At 39.0% G+C, this 22,085-nt stretch overlaps 3 protein-coding genes across 8 annotated transcripts in view; 1 reads left to right on the forward strand and 2 right to left on the reverse strand.

Annotated features, from left to right (window-relative positions):
* The window catches only part of LOC143033341 (uncharacterized), a gene marked incomplete at its 3' end in the record, with an annotated part of 25,600 nt that extends 16,723 nt beyond the window's left edge, over nt 1-8,877 (reverse strand). For 2 of the 3 annotated variants that reach the window (XM_076198663.1, XM_076198662.1), the window contains 4 exon segments: nt 295-710; nt 4,311-4,502; nt 5,850-6,036; nt 8,586-8,704. In XM_076198663.1, coding sequence (XP_076054778.1) covers nt 295-710; nt 4,311-4,502; nt 5,850-6,036; nt 8,586-8,689 — 899 coding nt within the window. In that variant the 5' untranslated portion in view covers nt 8,690-8,704. 3 annotated transcript variants of the gene reach the window in all.
* On the forward strand, nt 8,794-16,987 carry LSm-4 (COMM domain containing 5 Like Sm protein 4). Of its 4 annotated transcripts, none has more exons than XM_076198666.1 (6): nt 8,794-8,834; nt 13,146-13,285; nt 15,233-15,336; nt 15,585-15,694; nt 16,540-16,686; nt 16,798-16,987. In XM_076198666.1, exons 1-6 carry the CDS (start codon nt 8,809-8,811, stop codon nt 16,967-16,969), a joined length of 699 nt encoding a protein of 232 aa, XP_076054781.1. In that variant the 5' UTR covers nt 8,794-8,808; the 3' UTR covers nt 16,970-16,987. The 4 variants fall into 4 exon arrangements, with proteins under 4 accessions (XP_076054781.1, XP_076054783.1, XP_076054784.1 ...); XM_076198668.1 differs by lacking the exon at nt 8,794-8,834 and adding an exon at nt 9,260-9,416; XM_076198669.1 differs by lacking the exon at nt 8,794-8,834 and adding an exon at nt 9,487-9,508.
* Nucleotides 16,988-17,324: 337 nt separating this feature from the next.
* The window catches only part of Echs1 (Enoyl-CoA hydratase, short chain 1), a 39,010-nt gene continuing 34,249 nt past the window's right edge, over nt 17,325-22,085 (reverse strand). The window contains exons 5-8 of the mRNA XM_076198665.1: nt 21,839-21,981; nt 17,995-18,114; nt 17,814-17,881; nt 17,325-17,601 (exon numbers count right to left, since the gene is read on the reverse strand). Of these exons, the coding sequence (XP_076054780.1) occupies nt 17,536-17,601; nt 17,814-17,881; nt 17,995-18,114; nt 21,839-21,981 (397 nt within the window). The 3' untranslated portion in view covers nt 17,325-17,535. The remainder of the gene's footprint in view (nt 17,602-17,813; nt 17,882-17,994; nt 18,115-21,838; nt 21,982-22,085) is intronic.

Genomic DNA, 22,085 nt, shown 5'->3' on the forward strand with positions numbered 1-22,085 from the left:
ATGCCTTTCCTTTTGTGGCTACCTCCCTTGGAAGGGGGAAAAAGCCTTGGTATATAAAAAAAAAAAAAAAAAAAATTGTGGGCATTACAAAATTTGCTCAACTGAAAAACAGACCCTGAATGAAGACTAATTGAAGATTCCTCAAACTAATTACACTCAGGGAGACTGCAAAACAGACCTCCTCAGGGCCAGAGTAAATCTCTGCATACTTGTTGACTGAATGAGCCAGAAAAGAATTCTACAGTACATCATTATATCAGAGATGAATACATTCCAGTGAACTGAAATCCTTACCTTTTTGTCTTATTTGGTTCTGCCTTGCTGTTGGGGATAGGTCCACTGGTGTCTTTCTCTTTTGGGCTGTTGGCTACACTGGGGGCCGGACTGGGGGAGCTGCCACCACTCTGGGCTTTCTGTACTGCATTCAGTATACTCTGCAGCATAGGGAGCTCGTGACCATGGTTTAATTTATGATTAACATTGTTCTTCTTCAGGTTGTTCCTCTTTTCTATGGAGTCTCTTCTTAGTTTCTTTGAAGGAGGTTGACTATTGTGCTGAGAGTTGTCATCATCTGTGACTTGCTCTGATGAGGAAGATGTGATGGAGGTGGGAGCATCTTGAGAGTTTTCGTTAGCATGGTCATTCTCTTCCTGTTCATCAGGATATTCTACATCAATCTCATCATCTTCACTGTCATCTTCTTGGCTCACCTGTTACATAAAGAAAGGAGCATATCTCAAAAGGTAATTCTGGTTTCAATTTGCATTAAAATGATAAACTATAACATTAAGTTAAAGAGTAGAACTCATCCATGGGGAGGGGGGGGGGTTGCACAAACCAACTTAATGCCTATCCCAGGAAATTGTCTACTGGGGTGTTTGCAGGAATTTAGTATGCTTAGGTTGGCCAGTTGATCTATGATTTCATTTCCTCTGCAAGAGAGTCCTGGGGCAACAGAGTGATTGATTTCCTCTTTGGTCTGTTGTTTGTGTGTGTAGCCATAAAGGGTGGTGACCATTCAGGTTACCTGCTAGTATGAATCTATAGATTAAAAAACACTTTTCAGAGGAATTGAACCCTGAAAATCTGGGCCTCACTTCTGGTGCTCATATGACCTTTGGCCAGTACACTATAGATCTGACAGTGAGAATGAACAAGAAAATTAATCTACTAAGATCCATCACAAGCACTGGCTTTGTACAACAGAATGAAACTACTAAGGCTTCATACAATTCATAGGAACCACCCTGGACTGTGTTTCTACAGCATGGTTCCAAACAATCAGCAAACCAAACTTAAATATTCTGTGTTAGAAATAGGTTTTGCTTTTGTGCAATGTGTTGAGTCAACTTAGCACTGGCTTTGTACAACAGAATGAAACTCTAATGAAGTCTTCATACAGTTCATAGGAACCACCCTGGACTGTGTTTCTACAGCATGGTTCCCAACAATCAGCAAACCAAACATGAATATTCTGTGTTAGAAAAAGGTTTTGCTTTTGTGCATTAGTGTTGAGTCAACTTTTGTGTTGTATTTTGTCTTCTATAACTGTAGTGGGTAATGTGTTCTATGGTAACAGAAAAATTTCCTGCACAAGTATAATGTGTATGTTGTGTTTATGTAAGAACTACTACAGCTCTGAATTTGTTTCTGATTTTGCAATATGTAAGGTATGTTCATTTTCTATTAGGTAGAGTGCCAGAGGACTGGAGGATTGCCTGTATAGTTCTGCCTTACAAGGGTAAAGGGGAAAAATATGAGTGTAATTGTTTCAGAGGGATCACTTTGTTGAGTTTAATTGGGAAGGTATATGGGAGGGTTTTAATTGATAGGATTAAGAGAGGAACAGGGTTGGTGAGGAACAGTGTGGGTTTAGGAAAGGTAGGGATTGCAAGAATCAGATTTTTGTGGTAAGGCAGATATGTGAAAAAGCCTTAGGATATTTTTTTGGACCGTTATGGTTTTGGAAAAGGTTTATGACAGGGTAGCCACAAAGCCACTGTGGGAGGTTTTGCAGATAAAAGTATATGGGATTGGGGGAAAGTTGTTGAGGCCGGTCAAGAGTTTTTACAAGAAGTACAGCCTGTGTTACAATTGGAAATGGAAAGAGCAGGTGGTTTGAGGTAAAGGTGGGGCTGTGACAGAAATGTGTCATGTTCTCATAGGTGTTCATTGTGTATATGGATGAGGTGGTGCAGGAGGTAAATGTGAGTGTAATGGGCAGGGGATTGGAGATGGTTAAAGAAAATGGAGAAAAGCGGGAGCTGAGCCAGATGTTGTTTGCAGACGACACTGTGCTTGTGGCAGGGTCAGAGAGTATTACGGGAGTTAGTGACAGAGTTTGGGAAGATATGTGATACAAGAAAGTTGTTGGTAAATGTGGGTAAAAGCAAGGTGATGAGATGTACAAGGGGAGAGAATGGCAGCAAGTTGAAAGAAAGTCTTAAAGGATAGAAGGTGGAGGAAGCAGATACCTTTAGGTATTTGGGGTTGCATGTGGCAGTAAAGGGAGGAGTGGAGGTGGAAGGAAATTGTTGACAGAGAAGCAAGTAAATGCCTTGGGGGATTAAAAAGTGTAATGAGAAATAAGCATTTGGGAATGGATGCAAAGAGGAGACTACATGAAGGAATGATTGTGCCGATGACACTGTATGGGGCAGAGACATGGAATTTATGAGAAGCTGAGAGGAAAAGTTTAAATGTCTTTGAGGTGAAATGTCTGAGAAGTATGGCAGGGGTTATATGGTTGGATAACGTGAGAAACGAAGAGGTGCGGAGGAGAGTGGGGGTGGAAAAGACAGCAGATAGGTCTGATGAAAGAGTATTGGAATGGATTGGACACATGGAAAGGCCAAGTGAAGAAAGACTAGTAAAAGAAGTGTGGAAAGCAGAGGTGGAGGGAGTGAACTTGAGGGGATGACCAAGGATGAGATGGATGGGATGAAAGGGGTGTTGAGCAAGAGGGGAGTGTCTGTTGAACAAGGAAAGTAGGGAGGAGATATTGGGTGAGTGGAGAATGGCTGTGCATAGATGATACTGTGATGTGAGGAAGAGAGGGTGGGGGATGGGGAGTGTGGGGAGTGGTTATGAATGAATGATATTTTGACGCAGCCTGGAGGGATTTCTCCCTATCTTCTCTTTTTTCTGCATGAGGGGATGGAAGGGGGGGGGGGGATTGCTGATTAAGTGAAGCAGCCTTGCTGTAGATGTGCTGTGTCTTGCTGCATTGCTTCTGATCCAGGGCAGTGGGCAGGATACATGGATGACCCATCATCCAAGAGGAGCAAAGATGAGAGGGAGGAAAGGGTGGTGGATAGAAGTGGGTGTGTGCCTTTTGACTTGGCTACCTCCCTTGCAAGGTGGAAAAAACTCTTGGTATATAGGTGGATGGCATTGGATGGATATATGTGTAATTCACATCTTGTTTATACTGGGCATGTGTAGAAGCTGGGTTATCACCAGCTGGAAGGTATGGGAGGGCAGGTACCAATGTACTGTCCTCCTAATGAGAGAGTCTAGAGCAGGGGTACTCAAACTGGGGTTCGCGAACCCCTGATTTCTAGGGGTACTTAGATGGCTGATGAAAAACGTATTTTAAATAGTGGTAGTTGTGGATTATGAAATTCCGTGCTAGCAGTGTGTGTTCCTTCAATCTCACTGTTCTACGCTGGTTTCTAAATTAACAGTGTTGATTACCAATAGTTGAATCTGGTGTGTGTGTGTGTGTGAGTTAGTCAATAAATTACCATTCTCTTCATTGTCAGATAATTGGGGGTTTGGGAAGATGATCTTATAACTCAGGGGGTACTTAACGAGAAAAAGTTTGAGAACCCCTGGTCTAGAGAATAGGCTGAGAAGTTGGAGAGTAAAAGAATGCAGTTAAGCCTGTGTCTCTATAGACAGACTCCACAACTCTTAAATCAGTCTAATGATCTTAAACAACTTAACCCCTTCCATACAGTGCCGCACACGTAGGCGTCATGAGGAGCAAGTGGATTCGCGACGCTGCCATATCGGCGTCTTGATTATATTTATTGTAGTCGCCCCTGTGTTTTTACATTCTCCCAAATGCGCCCTTAATCCCATTCTCTGTGGTTTTCAAAATTCGCGGGTGAAAGAGAGAACGATCGATATAAGCGGCGACTATATTTTATGATGCGAATATTATTTCGTTACGTCGTACGGCTGGCATTGGCTGCTGCCCGCGAGATTTAAGTCCCGTATTGAAGTGGTTAATAATAATCTTGAATAGAGCAACAAGTGTCTTGTCCTGAGAAGCCTGCACCCTTCTAAAACATAGCTACACTCACCCTACACTGCGTGACTGCTGCAGAAACCTCGGCAAGACCACGCACTTGCAACGATGTTCCAGCACGTAATAAATGTGACACCCGCTCTTCTTCTACAAGTACCTCTCCACTATACATAAAATGAATTAGTGAAACGAGTTCTGGGTATCTGATATCATCTAAAATGATGATTGGATGATCACATGGATTTTCCTGAAAAACAAAAGAGAAAAATTATAATTCAATCATTATTTCTTTAAAATATAATTCTATGTCATGATAGCATATTAAAAGACCCAAACATTAGGGTTCTGGTTGGAAAACTCCTCCCACTTTATTATGCCTTGATTTCTCACAAGGATGTCCCCTTTGGGTCTACTCAGAGCAGAATGCCTAATCCCACACTCCACCCCATTCTAGCCACCTTTATGACCCTAATGGGAAGACTTGGTGGCAGTATTCTTTCTTCTCCCTACCACAGGTGAAAGGCGAAGAAGAAATATATACTCAAAGAAGTGGTACAAGTCAGTATTAAGAAGAGGTGTGACAGAATTATGGAGGGACACCCGCAGTACAATAAAGTAGCATCATTTCTCTATGATAAGAGATTTCCTCTGACATAGACAAATTATGTGAGGCTCTGGTCCCTCAAGTATTGACTGCATGCAACTGCATAGTTTATACTGCACAATAACATGCAGCCAATACCCCTGAGCAAGAGTGGAAAGAGATGGCCAATAGGGTTGAAGAAAGAGCATTGGGATGGTTTGGACACATGGAAAGAATGAGTGATGAAAGATTAGTAAAAGAGGGTGGAAGGCAGAGGTGGAGGGAGTGAACTCAAAGAGACGACCTAGGATGAGATGGATGGATGGGGTGCAGGGGGCATTGAGAAAGAGGGGAATGTCTGTTGAGCAAGGAAGGGAAAAGGCAGGAGATAGGGATGAATGGAGAGTGACTATGTAAAGATGATACTGTGATACAAGGAAGGGAGGGGTTGAGCATGGGGGGGGGGCTTATGTGTGAATGATATTTTGACACAGCCTAAGGGGATTTCTCCCTGTCTTCTCTTTTTCTGCAAAAGAGGACAGAGAAGGGGGATTGCTGATTAAGTGAAGTGGCCTTGCTGTGTCTTGCTACATTGCTTCTGACCCAGGGCAATGGGCAGGATGCAGGGATGACCTGTCATCCATGAGGAGCTAAGATGAGAGGGGGGAAAGGGTGGTGGATGGGAGTGGAATGGGTGGGAGTGGGTATATTCCTTTTGACTTTGGCTACCTCCCTTATATGGGGGGAAAAAGCTCTTGGTATATAGATAGACAATAACACAAACTTATTTTCAAACAATAGACTAGTACAGTAAACCCTCAATATAACGGATCTCAATATACCAGATATCAGATATAACGGACAAACCCTCGCTATAACGGATTTTCATCTATTATAGCCAGGTATCCTTGGTTATAATGGATCTTTGGATATAATGACAGACCCTTGTCCCCATATCATATCGTCCGTTATATCGAGGGTTTACTGTATAAACAACATAGTTAAACACACCTTTAAAACTTTTCTAAAATATACACTGCATGCTGAAAGCACCAACTTGTGAGCTTGAACACTTTTTCCATCACAAGCCAATGTAACATCTAGGAAATCTTCATCATATCGAAGAGATTGAAACTGAGAAAGAACAGAATCTCTGTAGTCATGCCAGCGCAGCCAACACTGACGCTGCTCCCCCATCCTGAAATTAAAAAACTTGTAAATAACAATGAATTTGAATACACACATGCATACACACATGTTGGCATGTTTTGCCACTGCAAAACCATTATATGCAATAACAATAAGTGTTGCCTCGAGTTTTATTGACTGGAAAGCCACAGGCCCAAAGTGGGTGGCAACGAAAATGTGAAAATTATCTTTCCAGAATTCTCTGAGGGTAAGTTGTGTCTGAAATAACTTGAAACACATCTGGGGAAGTATATACATACAAGTACATGTATATATCAAAACGCACTTTCCCCTATATATGAGGGGTGGCTGGCCAAGGCATGACCCTACCCTTCACCAATCCCACTCATCCAATACACAAATTTGGTCCCAATCATTTTAACTCCTCATGGATGAAGGGTCATACATATTCCCTGCCCAGTGTTTAGGTCAAAAGTAATCCAACAGGACACATCTCCACAGCAAGACCAGAGCCATTTTACTCCCACTGCCTAATTACATGGACACCCTCCTACCTCATCTACACACAATATTACTGAGCAGACAAGAAGAAAACCCTTCAGGCCACAGTAATCTATCATCCACTCATACCTATCTCTTACCTTCTCCCTTTGCTGCTCAACTGACATTCCCTCTGTACTCATGGCCTTCATCCCATTCATCTATTCTATTCTTGTTCTTCTTTCAAGTTCAATCCATCCATACTCTTTCTATTAGTCTTTCTCGATCATTCTTTCCATAAGCCCAAACCATCCCAGTATTCTTTGGTCAACTCTACCAACCAGCTCTCTTTCCACCACTATTCTTCTCATCATCTCCCTATTTCTCACATTATATGCATTTCCATAACCCCTATCTTACTCCACTTCATCTCATATTTAAACTCCTGCTTTCTGTCTCCCTTATATTCAAAGTTTCTGCTCCATACAGTGTCATGGGTGCAATAATTCCTTCATACTGCCTTCTCTTTACATTCATCCCCAAATACCTATTTCTCATGACATTTTTCATTTCCCCCAAGACATTTACTCAATTCCCTCACTCTACCAATTACTCCCATTCCCCATTCTTCCATGCCCTGTTACATGTGACCCTAAGCACTTAAAACTCTTCATTTCCTCTAGCCTTACCTCCACCTCACTTCCCACCTTCTCCCCTTACTTTTTCCACATTTCCTTCCCACTTTCTCCTCTCATATACTATGACGACAGGGAAAACAGTTGCTTTTGGATGGATGTGTGGCAAGTCACAAAAACAAATTGCTATCGTTCCCTAAACTGTCAGGCCGAACAACAATAACAAGTAACCAACAGTTCTGCAACTCACATGGATTTGAAAAAGTAGAAACTAAATGCTTTTCTCTATGATAAAAATACCATCATACACATTTCTTGTCTGTCTAAAACCAATCACAGTATTATATTTAACACTCCAAAAATACAACATTATGTATTCTTTTTCTAGCAGGATATGGAGCTGCCTAGTGTAGGCCTTATGGTCTCTTGCAGTCTCCTTCATTCTTATGTTCTTATGTACAGATAAACCAGCTCTAACTGTAGAGCCACATTATGGAGATACTGTTACATTGTATTGCCTTTAACCTGATCAATGTGGAATGGGATAAGAATTACCCTTCATTCAAAGTACCAAGACTAGAGGGTGCTGAGTGGATTAGATTGATTTAGGATAGATCTGTGCTCAACTCATCCATCCCCCTTCACATGGGAGCAAACACCCTTTCATGTGTGTAAGTTTTCTATGGAATATATTTTTTTCCCTCAGTAAAATGTTTACGGCATTTGTTCAATCACATGAATCTTGGTTCTATCTTCAAACAATTTCCTCACCCCACCTCTCCTATATTAAACATGGCAAAAATAAATAATTTTTATGACAAAAACATTTCAGAGGACAACAACCCCTTTTCATTTTGTTCACACATTTAAAACTTAATAATAATAAAAATTTGGAAAGGAGTTTATATTGTTCTAAACCTCAACTCCTAGTCATTATATGATTTAACCACGGGTGGCTATATAATGACCACTAAAATCAAACTTCAATGTTAATGTGAATATTTAAGTTTATGTTCAGCAGACTTCACATGTCATAATAGAACATTTCACCAAAAATAAAGCATACTATGATGTCCAGCTATCACAATTCTACAACAGATTTTGTTATCAAACTTTGCTCATGGACTACCAGTACTACATGAATTATTTTAGCATTTCAAACAAGAGCAAAAATCTGTCACATAATAGTATGACATTATAATACCCCATACTCTTGGCACTGTAGTAGGAATGACATCAATGCCAAGATAAATATCAAGTTTATAACTCATTTTGGTGTCGACATACATCAAGATATAAGCTTCACAATGTAAATAAGATGGAAGACAGATCAAGGTTAAACATTTATAATACGACGTTGGTTCATTTACGCGACTTCCACCCAAAACACATCGACAGCCTTTACTATAACCTACGAGACACCAAAATACATAATGCTTTCTACCTGCCTATGAGCAGGAGACCTGACAGAGAGGTTACTAACTTTTTCAAGGACACCATTACTGCTTCTAACCACTCGTTACACTCACTTCCTCCCTTTGCCTCAGCTTTGTTTACATCTCCATACCTTCCACATCGCTCTTTCATGAGTACTTTGCAAAATCTTTCCAATCTTATGTATGTTTCACAGTGTGTTAAAGGTCTCTGGCGAATGCATAGGAGAAAATAATGACGAAATTTAATATTTCTTACCTGTGAGCCAATATATGACCTCGTCTGACCTATCCCCAAGGTAAATAAACAGGAAAACAGTCGCGCCACCCAGTGTTAACTCATGAATCAAAGGAGTACAACTAAATCTTTTAAATATTTTTATTGTTATAATACTCGTAACAAACATGTCTATCGTTTATGTGCCTTTTACATTTATTTTCACAATATAATTTCATAACAAGACGCTTAATTTGAACGATGAAAATTTATATTTTATTAAAACTTTTTGTGTCATATTGGAACTTTTAGTTATTAAGGGAAATTCGGAAATATAAAGCTCTGAGAAGTAAACATGGATAGTTTGAACATATATTATTATCAATAGATAATATATCCTATATCATGATTAATTTATCAATGTTATGCACTTATGACCAAGTATTTACGTATGTACTTAATTCATCTATCAGCATGGGATTTCGAGGGAATATTTCAAAATTAGATATATACTACAGTGTATTACTTATGATAATTTGAAAAATATTAATGCATTAATATATGGACATATTTTCTTTTAATATTTTTTACGCCAAACCTTTTAATGAGTAAACACTGGTGGGATGAAATCCTCCCACTGAAGTACGAACAGAGCGACAATCAGGTAGGTGTTAGTCGAAGAACTTAAGAAAATTATACAAACTTTAAAGGAAAACAGCATCAATTGACCGTTGATGAGTTTGATTAAGTAGTTGGGTGAGAATTGGTGAATTAGCTGTATAATTATGAAAGTTTAACATCCATTTTGTGTATTTCGTGGGATATAATATATATCATTGAGAGTTCATTTCATAAAGTAATTTGTAAATTATGAATGCCAGTATGTGTTTGAAAAGTATAAAATTAAGTAACCTCAGTTCTATGATCTATCCCAGTGTCACTCAAACACATTTTTCACTAACTTCTTTTTTGCATTTGAAAGATCTATTTTTTTTTTCTTTTGAATGGTTATGTTAGGATAGGTTAGGAGATATTTGACAACAAATTTCACGTTAGATATCTGTATTTGCATAATACTGGAATAATTCCATAACCTCATTTTTTAATAGGTTTAGTGGATTATGAATTTTGATTTGTAAAAATGCAAGCAGTGGAAATAAGTTACACCCATTAAAAAATAGGTAAAGTTTCAGAACCAAATAAACAGATTATAACATGAAACATGTTCACTAGCCCCTAACCTAATGTAATGTAACCATTCCATAGGAAAAATAAATGGGTTTGTGTGATACTGGTATAGAACCTAGAGTACATAACTCTATTCCCAATCAGTGTCATAAATGATAATGACAACCAGGATCCAAAACTTGAGTCACAAGCATAGACCTCCAGAACTGCATCTATGAGTATCTTTGAGATACCGTGCCACAGGTTTGCTGGCGTAGTGTATCACACTTACAGCTAATTCAGCAATCTGATTTCAATCCCTGCCCAAAGCCAAAAAGCATGATAGCACTGTAAGCAAGGATTCTAGCTCTGGTGGACAAGGAGTTAGGTATGTGTTTGTGTATCTTACTTGGTGGTGATTTATGTCATCACCATGACCAGTCTGGGGACCTGCTGTTCCCCCACCTCTTTTCTATCCTCATATATTGGAGTTGGTTGATAATGCAGTTTGATGCAGCTTTTCTTGAAGTTGGACTAGAAGCTCATCCAGTAATTTTTTTTTTTTTTTTTTTTTTTATCTTCTTCTTTTCCAGGAACTTATCTAGCCTCCTTTTGAGTGTTTATGTGCTGACTCCAGTTATGCCTTAGTTCTCACAAAGCAGACTATTAAATAACCTCAGACCAGCACGATTGAAACTTTCCGCTAGGATCATTCTCATTCCAGATATAAATGAGCATATACTCTCACACCTTTGTAGAGACAATGAGTACAATCCATAGGGGTAGCAAGTGCTCTGGCCTCCTTGTCACTTATCTGTCTTGCTGTTCTTGTGATGTATTTGAAATGCATATAAAATTTGCAGTTGCTATTCAGCCATACACCCAGGTCTTTGACTGTCTCACTGTCACAGTATCACTTATAAATCAGACCATGTATACAAGCTTTGAGCTCTCATCTGGAAGAGTGATAGTTGTCAGTCATGAGTCCAACATGATCCAAGGCCATGGTGAACTTGACAATCATATCAGTAAAATTGTGGGTGAAATAGACTTAATCATGTTAATGAACAGGGAAACAGCTGCTAAATGTTCAGGAATATTATTTGTCTAGTTAGATATATTTTCCTGCATTTGGATGAAGGAAAGGGTGTTCTTAATATTTTTGTTGCAAAAGAAATTATTTTGTTTATATCACCAGAAAGATGAGGGAGGAAATTGAATAGTTTGCAGATGGGGTTTCTAGGAGTCCTGTACCTGTCTGAACAAATAATTAAACCTGTTTTTGCTACATGGACATGCAGATAATGAAAAAAAAATGCTTTATCAACTCTAAGAATATACAATGGTGGTGTGATCTTCATATCAAGTTAATCAATCTGTTGGACCAAGTCTCTTGCAGGAGGTCCAGAGGTTCCAGGGAACTGCCAGGAGCCACCAGATTGGCCCACAAATTAATCAAAAAGAGATACTGGTTATGTTTGTGTAAGGCTACAATAGAACAGCATAAGATGAGTTGTTCTATGTCTGTTATGATGTGATTGTATCTGGAGCAGTTTGATTCTTTGGTCACTCCACTTATCTCTTGCTACTACTTTCAATGTTGGGTAGTCTGAGTGCATTTGTACCAGTATGGTTCTCTCATGTCATGGGAATGATTTTTCAGCTGGGTTGATGGTGGTGGGGAGCCAGGTTGGTCTTGATTTTTTTTTTTTTTTTTTTTTTTTTACACCAATGATATGTGATGGGACGGATGGGTGGGACTGAGAGTTCTTGTATAGAATTGTGGGTAGATATAGGGTTTCAATTCTCCATTTTGCCTTTAGCTAACCATTTTTCTATAAAATATTTTAATAACAAATCAAAAGTAAATAATAATAACAACATTGTTTAATCTTTAAATGAATTAAATTGATCCATCACAACTGAGAGTGCATGCCATTTTGTTGTCATTTTTAGGTTTAAAGATGATAACCTGTTCAACCTAAGCTAACCTTACCTTACCTGATCTGACACCCTAACTTAATTTAACCTTTGTAAAGAAATTGTTAGTGTCCTTTCCCTCATGACAACAGTAAAGATTCTTCCCAAACATCTGTGGGATGTTCTGTGGACCATTGACAGCCACTGTGGTGGTGCAGATTTTCCACTTGGTGAAACTCAAAGCAACATGTCAGGCTTTCTGGATTTTTCATCATCTCATCCATGTAATAGAATAACACTTTGTTCATCAAAAGGTTGTTTCACCCACAATTTTGCTGATATGTTTGTCTGGTGATAAGGTATTTGTGACCAGTACTCCCAGATAATTCTCTTAATTTGCTTTTGTAACTGAACTGTTTTCTAGTGAGTAATCCAAAGATAGTCTCTTTAAGCTTTTATATGTTTCTAATGATTTATATTTTTTGGCATTTGTATTAATCTTCCACAATGATCTTTTGATGAGATACATCTGGGGCATATGAAGCTTTTGATAGGATATGTCTAGAGAATATGAAGATTTGCTGCAAAGTAGAACTAGGAAAACATATGAAAGGTACTGAAGAGAGTGAAGACAAAACACAAGGTGAAGGAGGCAGATGTAAGATGGGGTAGGCATTTGATAAAGAATCCAAAAAAATAACAAATAATTTGGAAGGTAGTGGTACAGTGAAAGAGTTTGGGTGGGTGAGTCGGGTAAAGAAGAGAAAGTAAAGGGTACTGATGAACAGATGTAAGTGGAAGTTAAGACAATAAGAGGAAGATAAGAGTATTTCAGGAGTTGTTCAATACAGAGAAGGATAGGGAGGCTTTGACTATGGCAATGGGGGATACCAGGAACATATGATAGTAGGGGAGAATGATAAAGTTATAGGAAAAGAGGAAATATATAGGCCTGTATGCAAGCATACTAGCGTGGTTCTTATTTCACCGAGGAAGAATTTCTTAATATTTTCATCATGCCTTCCTTACATACCACATGGAATGGTGGCCTTGGAAATTGTGTCTTACTGGATAGTGGGGTATGTGAGTTGCTTGTTATCATGGACTGTCTTTTCTATTCCTTACATACCACATGGAATGGTGGCCTTGGAAATTGTGTCTTACTGGATAGTGGGGTATGTGAGTTGGTTGTTATCATGGACTGTCTTTTCTATTTCTTTGGATGTTGTACAAGGTGGTGTGATTGGTCTATGTGATGCTGGATCTTTAGGTCCCCATTGTGTAAGTTCCTCTTTAATTTTTGCAGAATGAGTACAGCCGCACTTCCGAGACTAGCTCCAGATAGGGAACATATACTTTTTCCTTCAAAAATACCAACAGAAGTCAAAAGTCTGATAAATGGAAGTAAAACACTGGAAAAACCCTTGTCCAGGAAACTTATAAAGTGTAAGTTCTTTTAAGTATTCATTGACACCAAAGGGTTATTTGTACAGTGGAACCTTGGTTCTTGAATGGTTCAGTCTAACAATTCAATGCTTGATCATGATTTTTTTTTCTCTCTCTCTTTTTTTTTTTTTTTCTTCTTTCTTTCTCTCCAGTAGTTGACCAAAATATCTGTTCTTGACCAACCCAGAGAAGAATGGAAAATGGGGTGAAATGCAAAGTTTTATGGGAAAATATCTCCCTAATAAACCTTTATCCAGCAGATCAGTAAACTTGTTTCAGTCCTCCACCAAATCAGTTCTGGAACAGTTTTCTAGAATGGATTGTGAATGAGAACCAAGGTTCTACACTACAATAATATATATGATAACTGTAACTAGAGAGGTGTAGGGTGGGACTTATGGGTACCTGCTTGTTGGGATATTACAAAATTGACAGCAAAGCTGCCCATTTTCAAAACCTGTTAATCCCATCATTTCCACCAGAAGGTGCAGCCTGATGGGCTGGCATTCAGTGTCTACACTGGGTCCAAGATCCCTCTTGATTGACTGTTTTTCATACACCTTTTCACACGTGGAAAGCTGACAATGGGCACCTGATTCCCTCCTGCTGCTATCAGCCAATGACACAGAAAAAGTTTTACACCAACACAACACCGGTGATAGTCCAAAGTTTCTTCTTAGGGAGATCTATGGGAGTTACCTACTATGGGACTACAGGTTTTTCATATAGTTAAATTTAGGTAACAATTATTATTAATCATGTGGATTTATGCCTTTTGACTTTGGCTACATCCCTTGTATACATACATATATCAAAAGGTTTTTTTTTTTCCCTAACAAGGCATAAAATCCATTCCCACTCATTCCATCCCTACATACTCCACTCCCATCCACCCCCTCCCACCCTTTTATCTGCCCCTCCTGGATGATGGATCATCCCTGTATCTCACCCACTGCCCTGGGTCAGAAGCAGTGTCGCAAGACACAGCACATCCACAAGGCCACTTCATTAAATTGGCGACCCGCCATCTCTCCCTTCATACAGAAATGGAGAAGACAGGGGTGAAACCCCTTTGGGCTGCATCAGATTATTTTTCACACATACTCCCTCACCCCCCCATCCCCCACCCACTCCCATACAGCATCATCCATACACAACCATTCTCCATTTATCCCTATCTTGTCTTCTCCTGTCCTTCCTCAACAGACATTCCCCTCTTTCCCAGTGCCCCTTTTACCCCATCCATCCATCTCATCCTTGATCACCCCCTCATGTTCACTCCTACCTCTGCCTTACACTCCTCTTGTACTAATCTTTCTTCACTCATTCTCTCCATGTGTCCAAACCATCCCAATACTCTTTCACCAACCCTATCTCCCAACTCCCTTTCCACTCCCATTCTCCTCCTTACTTCGTTTCTCACTCTATCCAACCTAGTACATATACATACATATACCAAGGCTTTTTCCCCCTTACAAGGGGGCTAGCCAAAAAGAAAAAGGCATAAAATCATTCCCACCCATTCTATCCCTGAATACACTCCACCCTCCCTCTTATCTTAGCACCTCCTGAATGACGGGTCATCCCAACCTAGTAACCCCATCATACTTCTCAGGCACCTCACCTCACATTCTAACTCCTCTTTATGTCCCATACTTCTGCCCCCGTACAGTGCTGTCGGCACAATCACTTCTTCATACAATCTCCTCTTAGTATTCATTCCCAAAGGTCTATTTCTCATTACACTTTTTAATCCTCCAAGGCATTTACTTGCTTCTCTCAATCTACATTCTACCTCCACCTCCATTCCCTTTCTCACCACATTGCTTGTAAGGGGGAAAACCTTTGGTATATGTATTAAACATGTATTATTTTATGCAAACTAGTTTCTCTTAACAGTTAGCAGTCATTAATATTTGAATTTTGATTTCCTTATTCAATTTACAGTGGCTCTTGGTCATTTACAAGGAACTATGACACCCAACGAATGTGAAACAATGTTTAAGAACATTTGCAATGCCAAAGGACTTTCAACTGAAGAAGAGGTGGAAGTAAGTTACAAATTACTGTATAAATCCTGTGCTGAAACTATTTATCACTATGGAATTGATCATCAGTTGCAGTGATGTCTTTCAAATAATCAAATACAGCAGTCACAAGGCAAGATGGTAGCAGATTGTACTCCAAATCATGAGTTACTAGGATTGAGGGTCTTTGACTGCCTGATTTGACTATGTTAACTTATTCCAATAATCTCATACTTTTTGTAGCTTATTTATATACATTTTTTTCCATGTAGGACCTAAGTTTGCAGTATGCAGGGATGTTGACTCTCTTACGTCAGGCTTTTAGGCTTAACCAAAAAAAACTAAAGCAAGAAAATTTGTTGGGAGATTTAAAACACATAGGGTATGTATATCTTTTTCTGCCTGGATTTGTTATTTAAATATGTATGTGGATTTTTGGAATGTAATATGAAATTATCTTAAGGTTTGAAGTGAATGTAGGGCTGCACCAGAGTTGTGTTATGTCACTGATTGGTTAATTGTATGGATGGATGGTAAGGGAGGTAAAGGCGAGAGTGCCAAGCAGATGTTTAGTGTAGGTGGGTGAGGGTGAAGGAACATGGGAAGTGAGCCACTTGTTTGTAGTTGATTCTGCATTTATAGCCAATTCTGAGGAGACTGAATCAGTTGATTCATTTGGAAGGGCATGTAAGGAAAATGTTCAGAATAAATTTTGGCAAAAGTAAAATGAGTTGTACAAGGAGTGATGACAGCAGGTTGAATATGAAGCGGGGAGAGGTTGAAAAAAAGGTGGAGTTTGAAGTATCTAGGATAACATAGCAATGAATGAAGGGAATGTGGAGATGAATTACATAAAGTGAGCACGTACTTGTCTGAGTGGAGTGAAAAGTGGTTTGAGAAAGGTATTTGGGGATGGATGCAAAGAGAAGATTGTTTGAAGGAGTGATTGTACTCAGTACTTTATGAAACAGACTTGGAATATTTGAGAGGCAGGAATAGTAAATACTTTTGAGATTAAGTATATGAATAATACATTAGTAGTTACAGGAATAGATAGTGAGAAATGTGGAGGTTAGGCAAAGAACAGAGGTAGAAAGTTGTTGGATAGGGTAGGTTAAAGAATATTGAGGTGGTTTGGGCATACAGAAAAAATTTATGAAGATTAGTATGAAAAGGCTCCCTTACAAATGGAGAAATGCCTTTAAGTATATATATGTATATTTAAAGTTTTCCAGAAGACCAAGCTGCTGACATTTGCAAAGTGATTACTGGACCAGCTCGCCCTGATATTGATGCCAGATTGTTGTCAAATAGTCCCAGCCTTCCAACTCTAAGTGATTTGAAGTGGAGAGTTGATGTCAGTATATCTACAAAGTAAGGCATTTATCAGTTTAAGTTTGACCAGGTTACATTTCTGTATGTATTTTATTTATTTATTACTTCTTGTTTATTATTATTTACTTATTTATTTTATCTTCTTTCCAGTTGGCTATCAAGAGTTCTTGAACCTGCAGTCCTTATGGAAGCTGAAGCCAGCAGTGGCAGAAAAGAAAGATTTCACATTCCCATTCAACAGTTTCATCAGTTACGTTTTACTGTTGCACATTTGTTGCACCAAATGGAAACTATGGAGGCCTCTCCTGTATTCAAGAAATAAATACATACATATACCAAAGGCTTTTTACCCCTTACACGGGGGGGTAGCCAAAAAGAAAAAGGCATAGAAATCACTCCCACCCATTTCCCATATATTCCACTCCCCTCCACCCTCTCTCCTATCTTGGCACCTCGTGGATGAAATAAATGGAAGCAAACATTTTCCCTCCACTCTCCTCAACTGTAATTCACAAAGTGAGGGACACTGTCTCCTTACTGGTTAAACCACTTAATTTTTTTTATCTGGTTTCTTAACCAGCATTACTGCCAGAAGTATTATATATAATTTATATTGTAAAATAAATAAAATTATTTGTATATTAAGGTCATTTGTACAAATGAATGAAATGAAACTATTTACTGGAAAATTAATATTTATTAACAATTACAATCATTGTATCATTTGCTCCCAATATTTTTCAGTACTATCTACCATACTCCACACTTCAATGTAAATATATACATACTAAGGCCTTTTCCCTTGCAAGAAGTGGACAAATAAAAGCACAACCACTTCATACACATTAAAACCCACATATATAAAAATACTTTTAAGTGCTTCAGAGTTTATTTGTCACTGAAACTTGGCTTCCTCTTCTCCACAAATGCAGCCATTCCTTCCTTTTGATCATGCTGGAAAAAAGGTAAACTACTTAACATCCGATCTATAAGACATGAATTTCTGGTTATTGTTGAATTATATACATGGGGTCTCATTCCAAAGCAGTACTTAAATTATATACTCTTTTGTCAGAAGTATGCACTATTCATACATTTTGTCTGGCAGGAAGAGGGAAGGGGGAGGGAGTGTCACCTTTTGACCGGAAGATTGCACCCCAACTTACCGTAGCAAAGGTTCCATGGAACAAGCGTTTCTCAAAGAGCAATCCTTGTGAAAGTGACATCTCGTATGCTGTAAAGAGTAACAAGTTACATGTACAAAAAAGCTATTGTACAGAAATGTAAAAATATTAACATTTTCATGTGCACATATGGACAATAAAAGTAACCTCTGGGTTGCCTTACCATTATTAACAGCTTCTTTGCACATCTGCACAATAAGTTTCGAATGAGAACCTATTTTCTCAGCAATTTTGATGGCTTCATCCACAAGTTGTTCTGGTGGGTGCACAGAGCTAACCAGACCTTGGAAGAAAAAAAATATATAACATCAATGCATACCTGCTTGTCAAGGAATCCTCACTGGAAATTTATGCACAAATAAAAAATGAAAAATGAGATTGTTGTTCCATTAGAAATTATTTTCAAGAAATCCATCATATCCAAAGATGTCCCAAGAGAATGGAAGCTAGCTAACATTACTCCCATATTCAAAAAAGGTGACAAAAAGAAACCAAATAACTATAGGCCTATAAGTTTGACTTCAATCGTAGGAAAAGTAATGGAAACTATCATCAGAAATGCTATCGAACATCATTTAGAAAGTAACCGTTTAATAAATGATAGCCAGCATGGTTTCAGACGGAAACGTTCTTGCGTGACTAACTTACTCGAATTCTACAACACAGTTATCTCGAATTATGACAAAAGAAACAATATAGATTTAATATATCTAGACTTTGCAAAAGCTTTTGATACCGTCCCACACGAAAGACTACTTACTAAATTAGCTTTACACGGGATAAGTGATAGCCTATTAGGTTGGACTAGTAATTGGTTGAATGGTCGAAAACAGAGAGTTGTTATAAATGGAAAAACTTCTAGATGGAAAAATGTTACAAGTGGAGTTCCTCAGGGTTCCGTTCTTGGGCCACTTCTATTCATAGTATATATAAATGATATAGACCATGAACTAAAATCTACTGTTTCCAAATTTGCTGATGATACAAAACTGTGCGGAGTGGCAAATGATCACTCAAACCAATTAGATATTCAAGAAGATTTAGATAAATTACAGCAATGGTCTGAAAAGTGGCTAATGAAATTTAACACAAGTAAATGCAAGGTAATGCACATAGGTAAAAATAACAGTAAGTACCATTACAAGTTATTTGGAAATTCGTTAACAAAAGTGGATAGTGAAAAAGATCTCGGCGTAATCATCAGTAACGACCTCAAATCATCCAAGCAGTGTATTTCAGCCTCTGAGAAAGCAAATAAGATTCTAGGACTGATTGTGGGATCTTTTGATTTCAAAAGTCCATCACTCATTAACAAGCTATATAAATCGTTAGTTCGTCCACATTTGGAATATGCTGTTTCCATATGGTCACCGAATCTCATTAAAGACATTGACAGACTAGAAAAAGTACAACAGCGAGCCACAAAACTGATTCCAAATATCAAAAACAAATCATACGAAAATCGACTAAAACATATGAATCTGTTTTCCCTAAAAAAGCGTAGACTCAGAGGTGACTTGATACAGGTCTTTAAGATTTTAACCACTTCCATACGGTGCCGCACACGTAGGCGTCATGAGGAGCAAGTGGATTCGCGACGCTACCATATCGGCGTCTTGATTATATTTATTGTAGTCGCCCCTGTGCTTTTACATTCTCCCTAATCTGCTCTTAATCCCATTCTCTGTGGTTTTCAAAATTCACGGGTGAAAGAGAGAACGATCGATATAAGCGGTGACCATATTTTATGATGCGAGTATTATTACGACACGTCGTACGGCTGGCATTGGCTGCTGCCCGCGAGATTTAAGTCCCGTAGTGAAGTGGTTAAAGGGAATTGACAACATCAAAAGTGACAACATTTTCACATTGAATGGGAATCAGACAAGAAACAATGGTCTCAAACTGTCCAGAAATAGATTCAATTTGGAAGTAGGTAGAAACAACTTTGCCAACCATGTAGTTAATGAATGGAATAAACTTCCTGCACAGGTAGTGCAATGTAGTTCAGTTCGAAGCTTTAAGAATCATTTAGATAAACACCTAAGCAAGATGCTGTAATGATTATAATTTATTCTATATTATTTGTTTTTGTTTTGTTATCATTTGTCTGTCTGATTTTCATTTATTATTAGTTATATGTGATGAAGTGGATGGTGGATGGATGGGGTGAAGGGGGCTTTGGGGAAGAGGGGAATGTCTGTTGAGGAAGGAAGGGAGAGGACGGAAGACAGAGGTGAGTGGAGAATGGTTGTATATGGATGATGTTGTGATTGCATGAGGAGGAATGGGCGAGGGGGTGGGGTAGTATGTGTGAGTAAATTTTGACGCAGCCCGAAGGGATTTCTCCCCGTCCTCTCCTTATATGCAAGGGGGGACGGAGAGGGGGGGTCGCCGATTAAATGAAGCGGCCTTGCTGTGGATGTGCTGTGTCTTGCGACACTGCTTCTGACCCAGGGCGGTGGGCAGGGTGCAGGGATGACCCGTCATCCAGGAGGTGCTCAGATGAGAGGGTGGGAGGGGTGTGGAGTGTATTTAGGGATGAAATGGGTGGGAGTGTTTTTATGCCTTTCCCTTTTTGGCTACCTCCCTTGAAAGGGGGAAAAAAGCCTTGGTATATGTATGTATGTATTAGTTATATGTCAATTTATTATTATTTACTATTTACCTGTTTGTTTATTATTCAACTATACCTAAGCATTTATTTATGTATTTTATTTGTTATTTACATTATTATAGTTTTTATTTATTATTTTATTATTTTTGTGATTTTTTTTTCCCATCCGACCTAGATATGGACCAAAAGGTCTCCTGTCGGCATGCTCCGCCTTTGTAAATCTTTTGTTGAATCAACAATGGGTGACTACTAGTGGTAATCCTAAAAGATTTCTATTATCAAAAGTGTGTTTTGAAAAAAAATGCATGGGGGGACAGAGAGGGGGGTTGCCGATTTAATAAAGCGGCCTTGCTGTAGATGTGCTGTGACTTGCGACACTGCCTCTGACCCAGGGCAGTGAACAAGGTGCAGGGATGACCTGTCATCCAGGGGGTGCTAAGCTGGGAGGGTGGAGGGGAGTGGAGTATTTTTAGGGATGGAATGGGTGGGAATGATTTTTATGCCTTTTTCTTTTTGGCCACCTCCCTTGTAAGGGGGAAAAAGCCTTGGTATATGTATGTATGTGTTTTGAAACTGGGGAGCTCTGCTCCCTATCTTGCAGGACCACAAGTAGGTCCCCATCATAGTTTTGAAAGGTAATGGAAAGTGTTGAGTAGAAGATGAGTGGAACATTTCATGAAATTGCAGAATGTTTAGGATATGAAGACTTCGGCTGCTACAAGGGACAGAGTAAGATGATATATAAAGGAGGCCTAGTATCCCCACCTGAACCCAGATGACAGACTGATAGGTTTCCCATGATACCATTTAGTCTCTGGACCAATCCTAACCTGAGTACCCCACACCTGAACCCAGATAACCGATTGATATGTTTCCCATGATACCATTTAGTCTCTGGACCAATCATACATACATATACCAAAGGCTTTTTCCCCCTTACATGGGGGGTAGCCAAAAAGAAAACTGCATAGAAATCACTCCCACCCATTTCATTTCCCATATGTTCCACTCCCCTCCACCCTCCTATCTTGGCACCTCCTGGATGACGGGTCATCCCTGCATCCTGTCCACTGCCCTGGGTCAGAAGCAGTGTCGCAAGACACAGCACATCCACAGCAAGACCAATCCTAACATGAGTAAAACTGTTTTAAGCTATCCACAGAATTTACAAATTGATCACAGTGCAGAAGTGGCTTAACCATTGTTCTTTTTCTTTCATTTCTTTTTTTTCCCAAATGTGACCACTTTACAGAAACAAAATTTCCAGATCAATCCACAATTACACTCCCTCTCACCTGCAATCTTTTTAAATACATACCCATACCAATGGCTTTTTCCCCCTTACAAGGAAGGTAAAATATTATAATTAATTTGTTATATATCAACTTACCCCATGCCTCTGCTTGCCGAGCATTGATCATTTCACCCGTCAAACACATCTGCATGGACCTCGACTTGCCAATGGCGTGAGTCAACCTTTGAGTGCCTCCAGCTCCTGGGATGGTTCCTATGGTGATTTCAGGCTGCCCAAACCTATAACAGACCCATTAATAAATCATTATTATACAATTTCAATCCATTCTGTACTTTTGGAAGAATTATCAATCAATCAAGGTCTCTCTATCCTCTTCTACTCT

This window comes from Oratosquilla oratoria, chromosome 15 (assembly GCF_046742065.1).
Source record: "Oratosquilla oratoria isolate Oo_2021 chromosome 15, ASM4674206v1, whole genome shotgun sequence".
Classification (NCBI taxonomy): Eukaryota; Metazoa; Arthropoda; class Malacostraca; order Stomatopoda; family Squillidae; genus Oratosquilla; species Oratosquilla oratoria.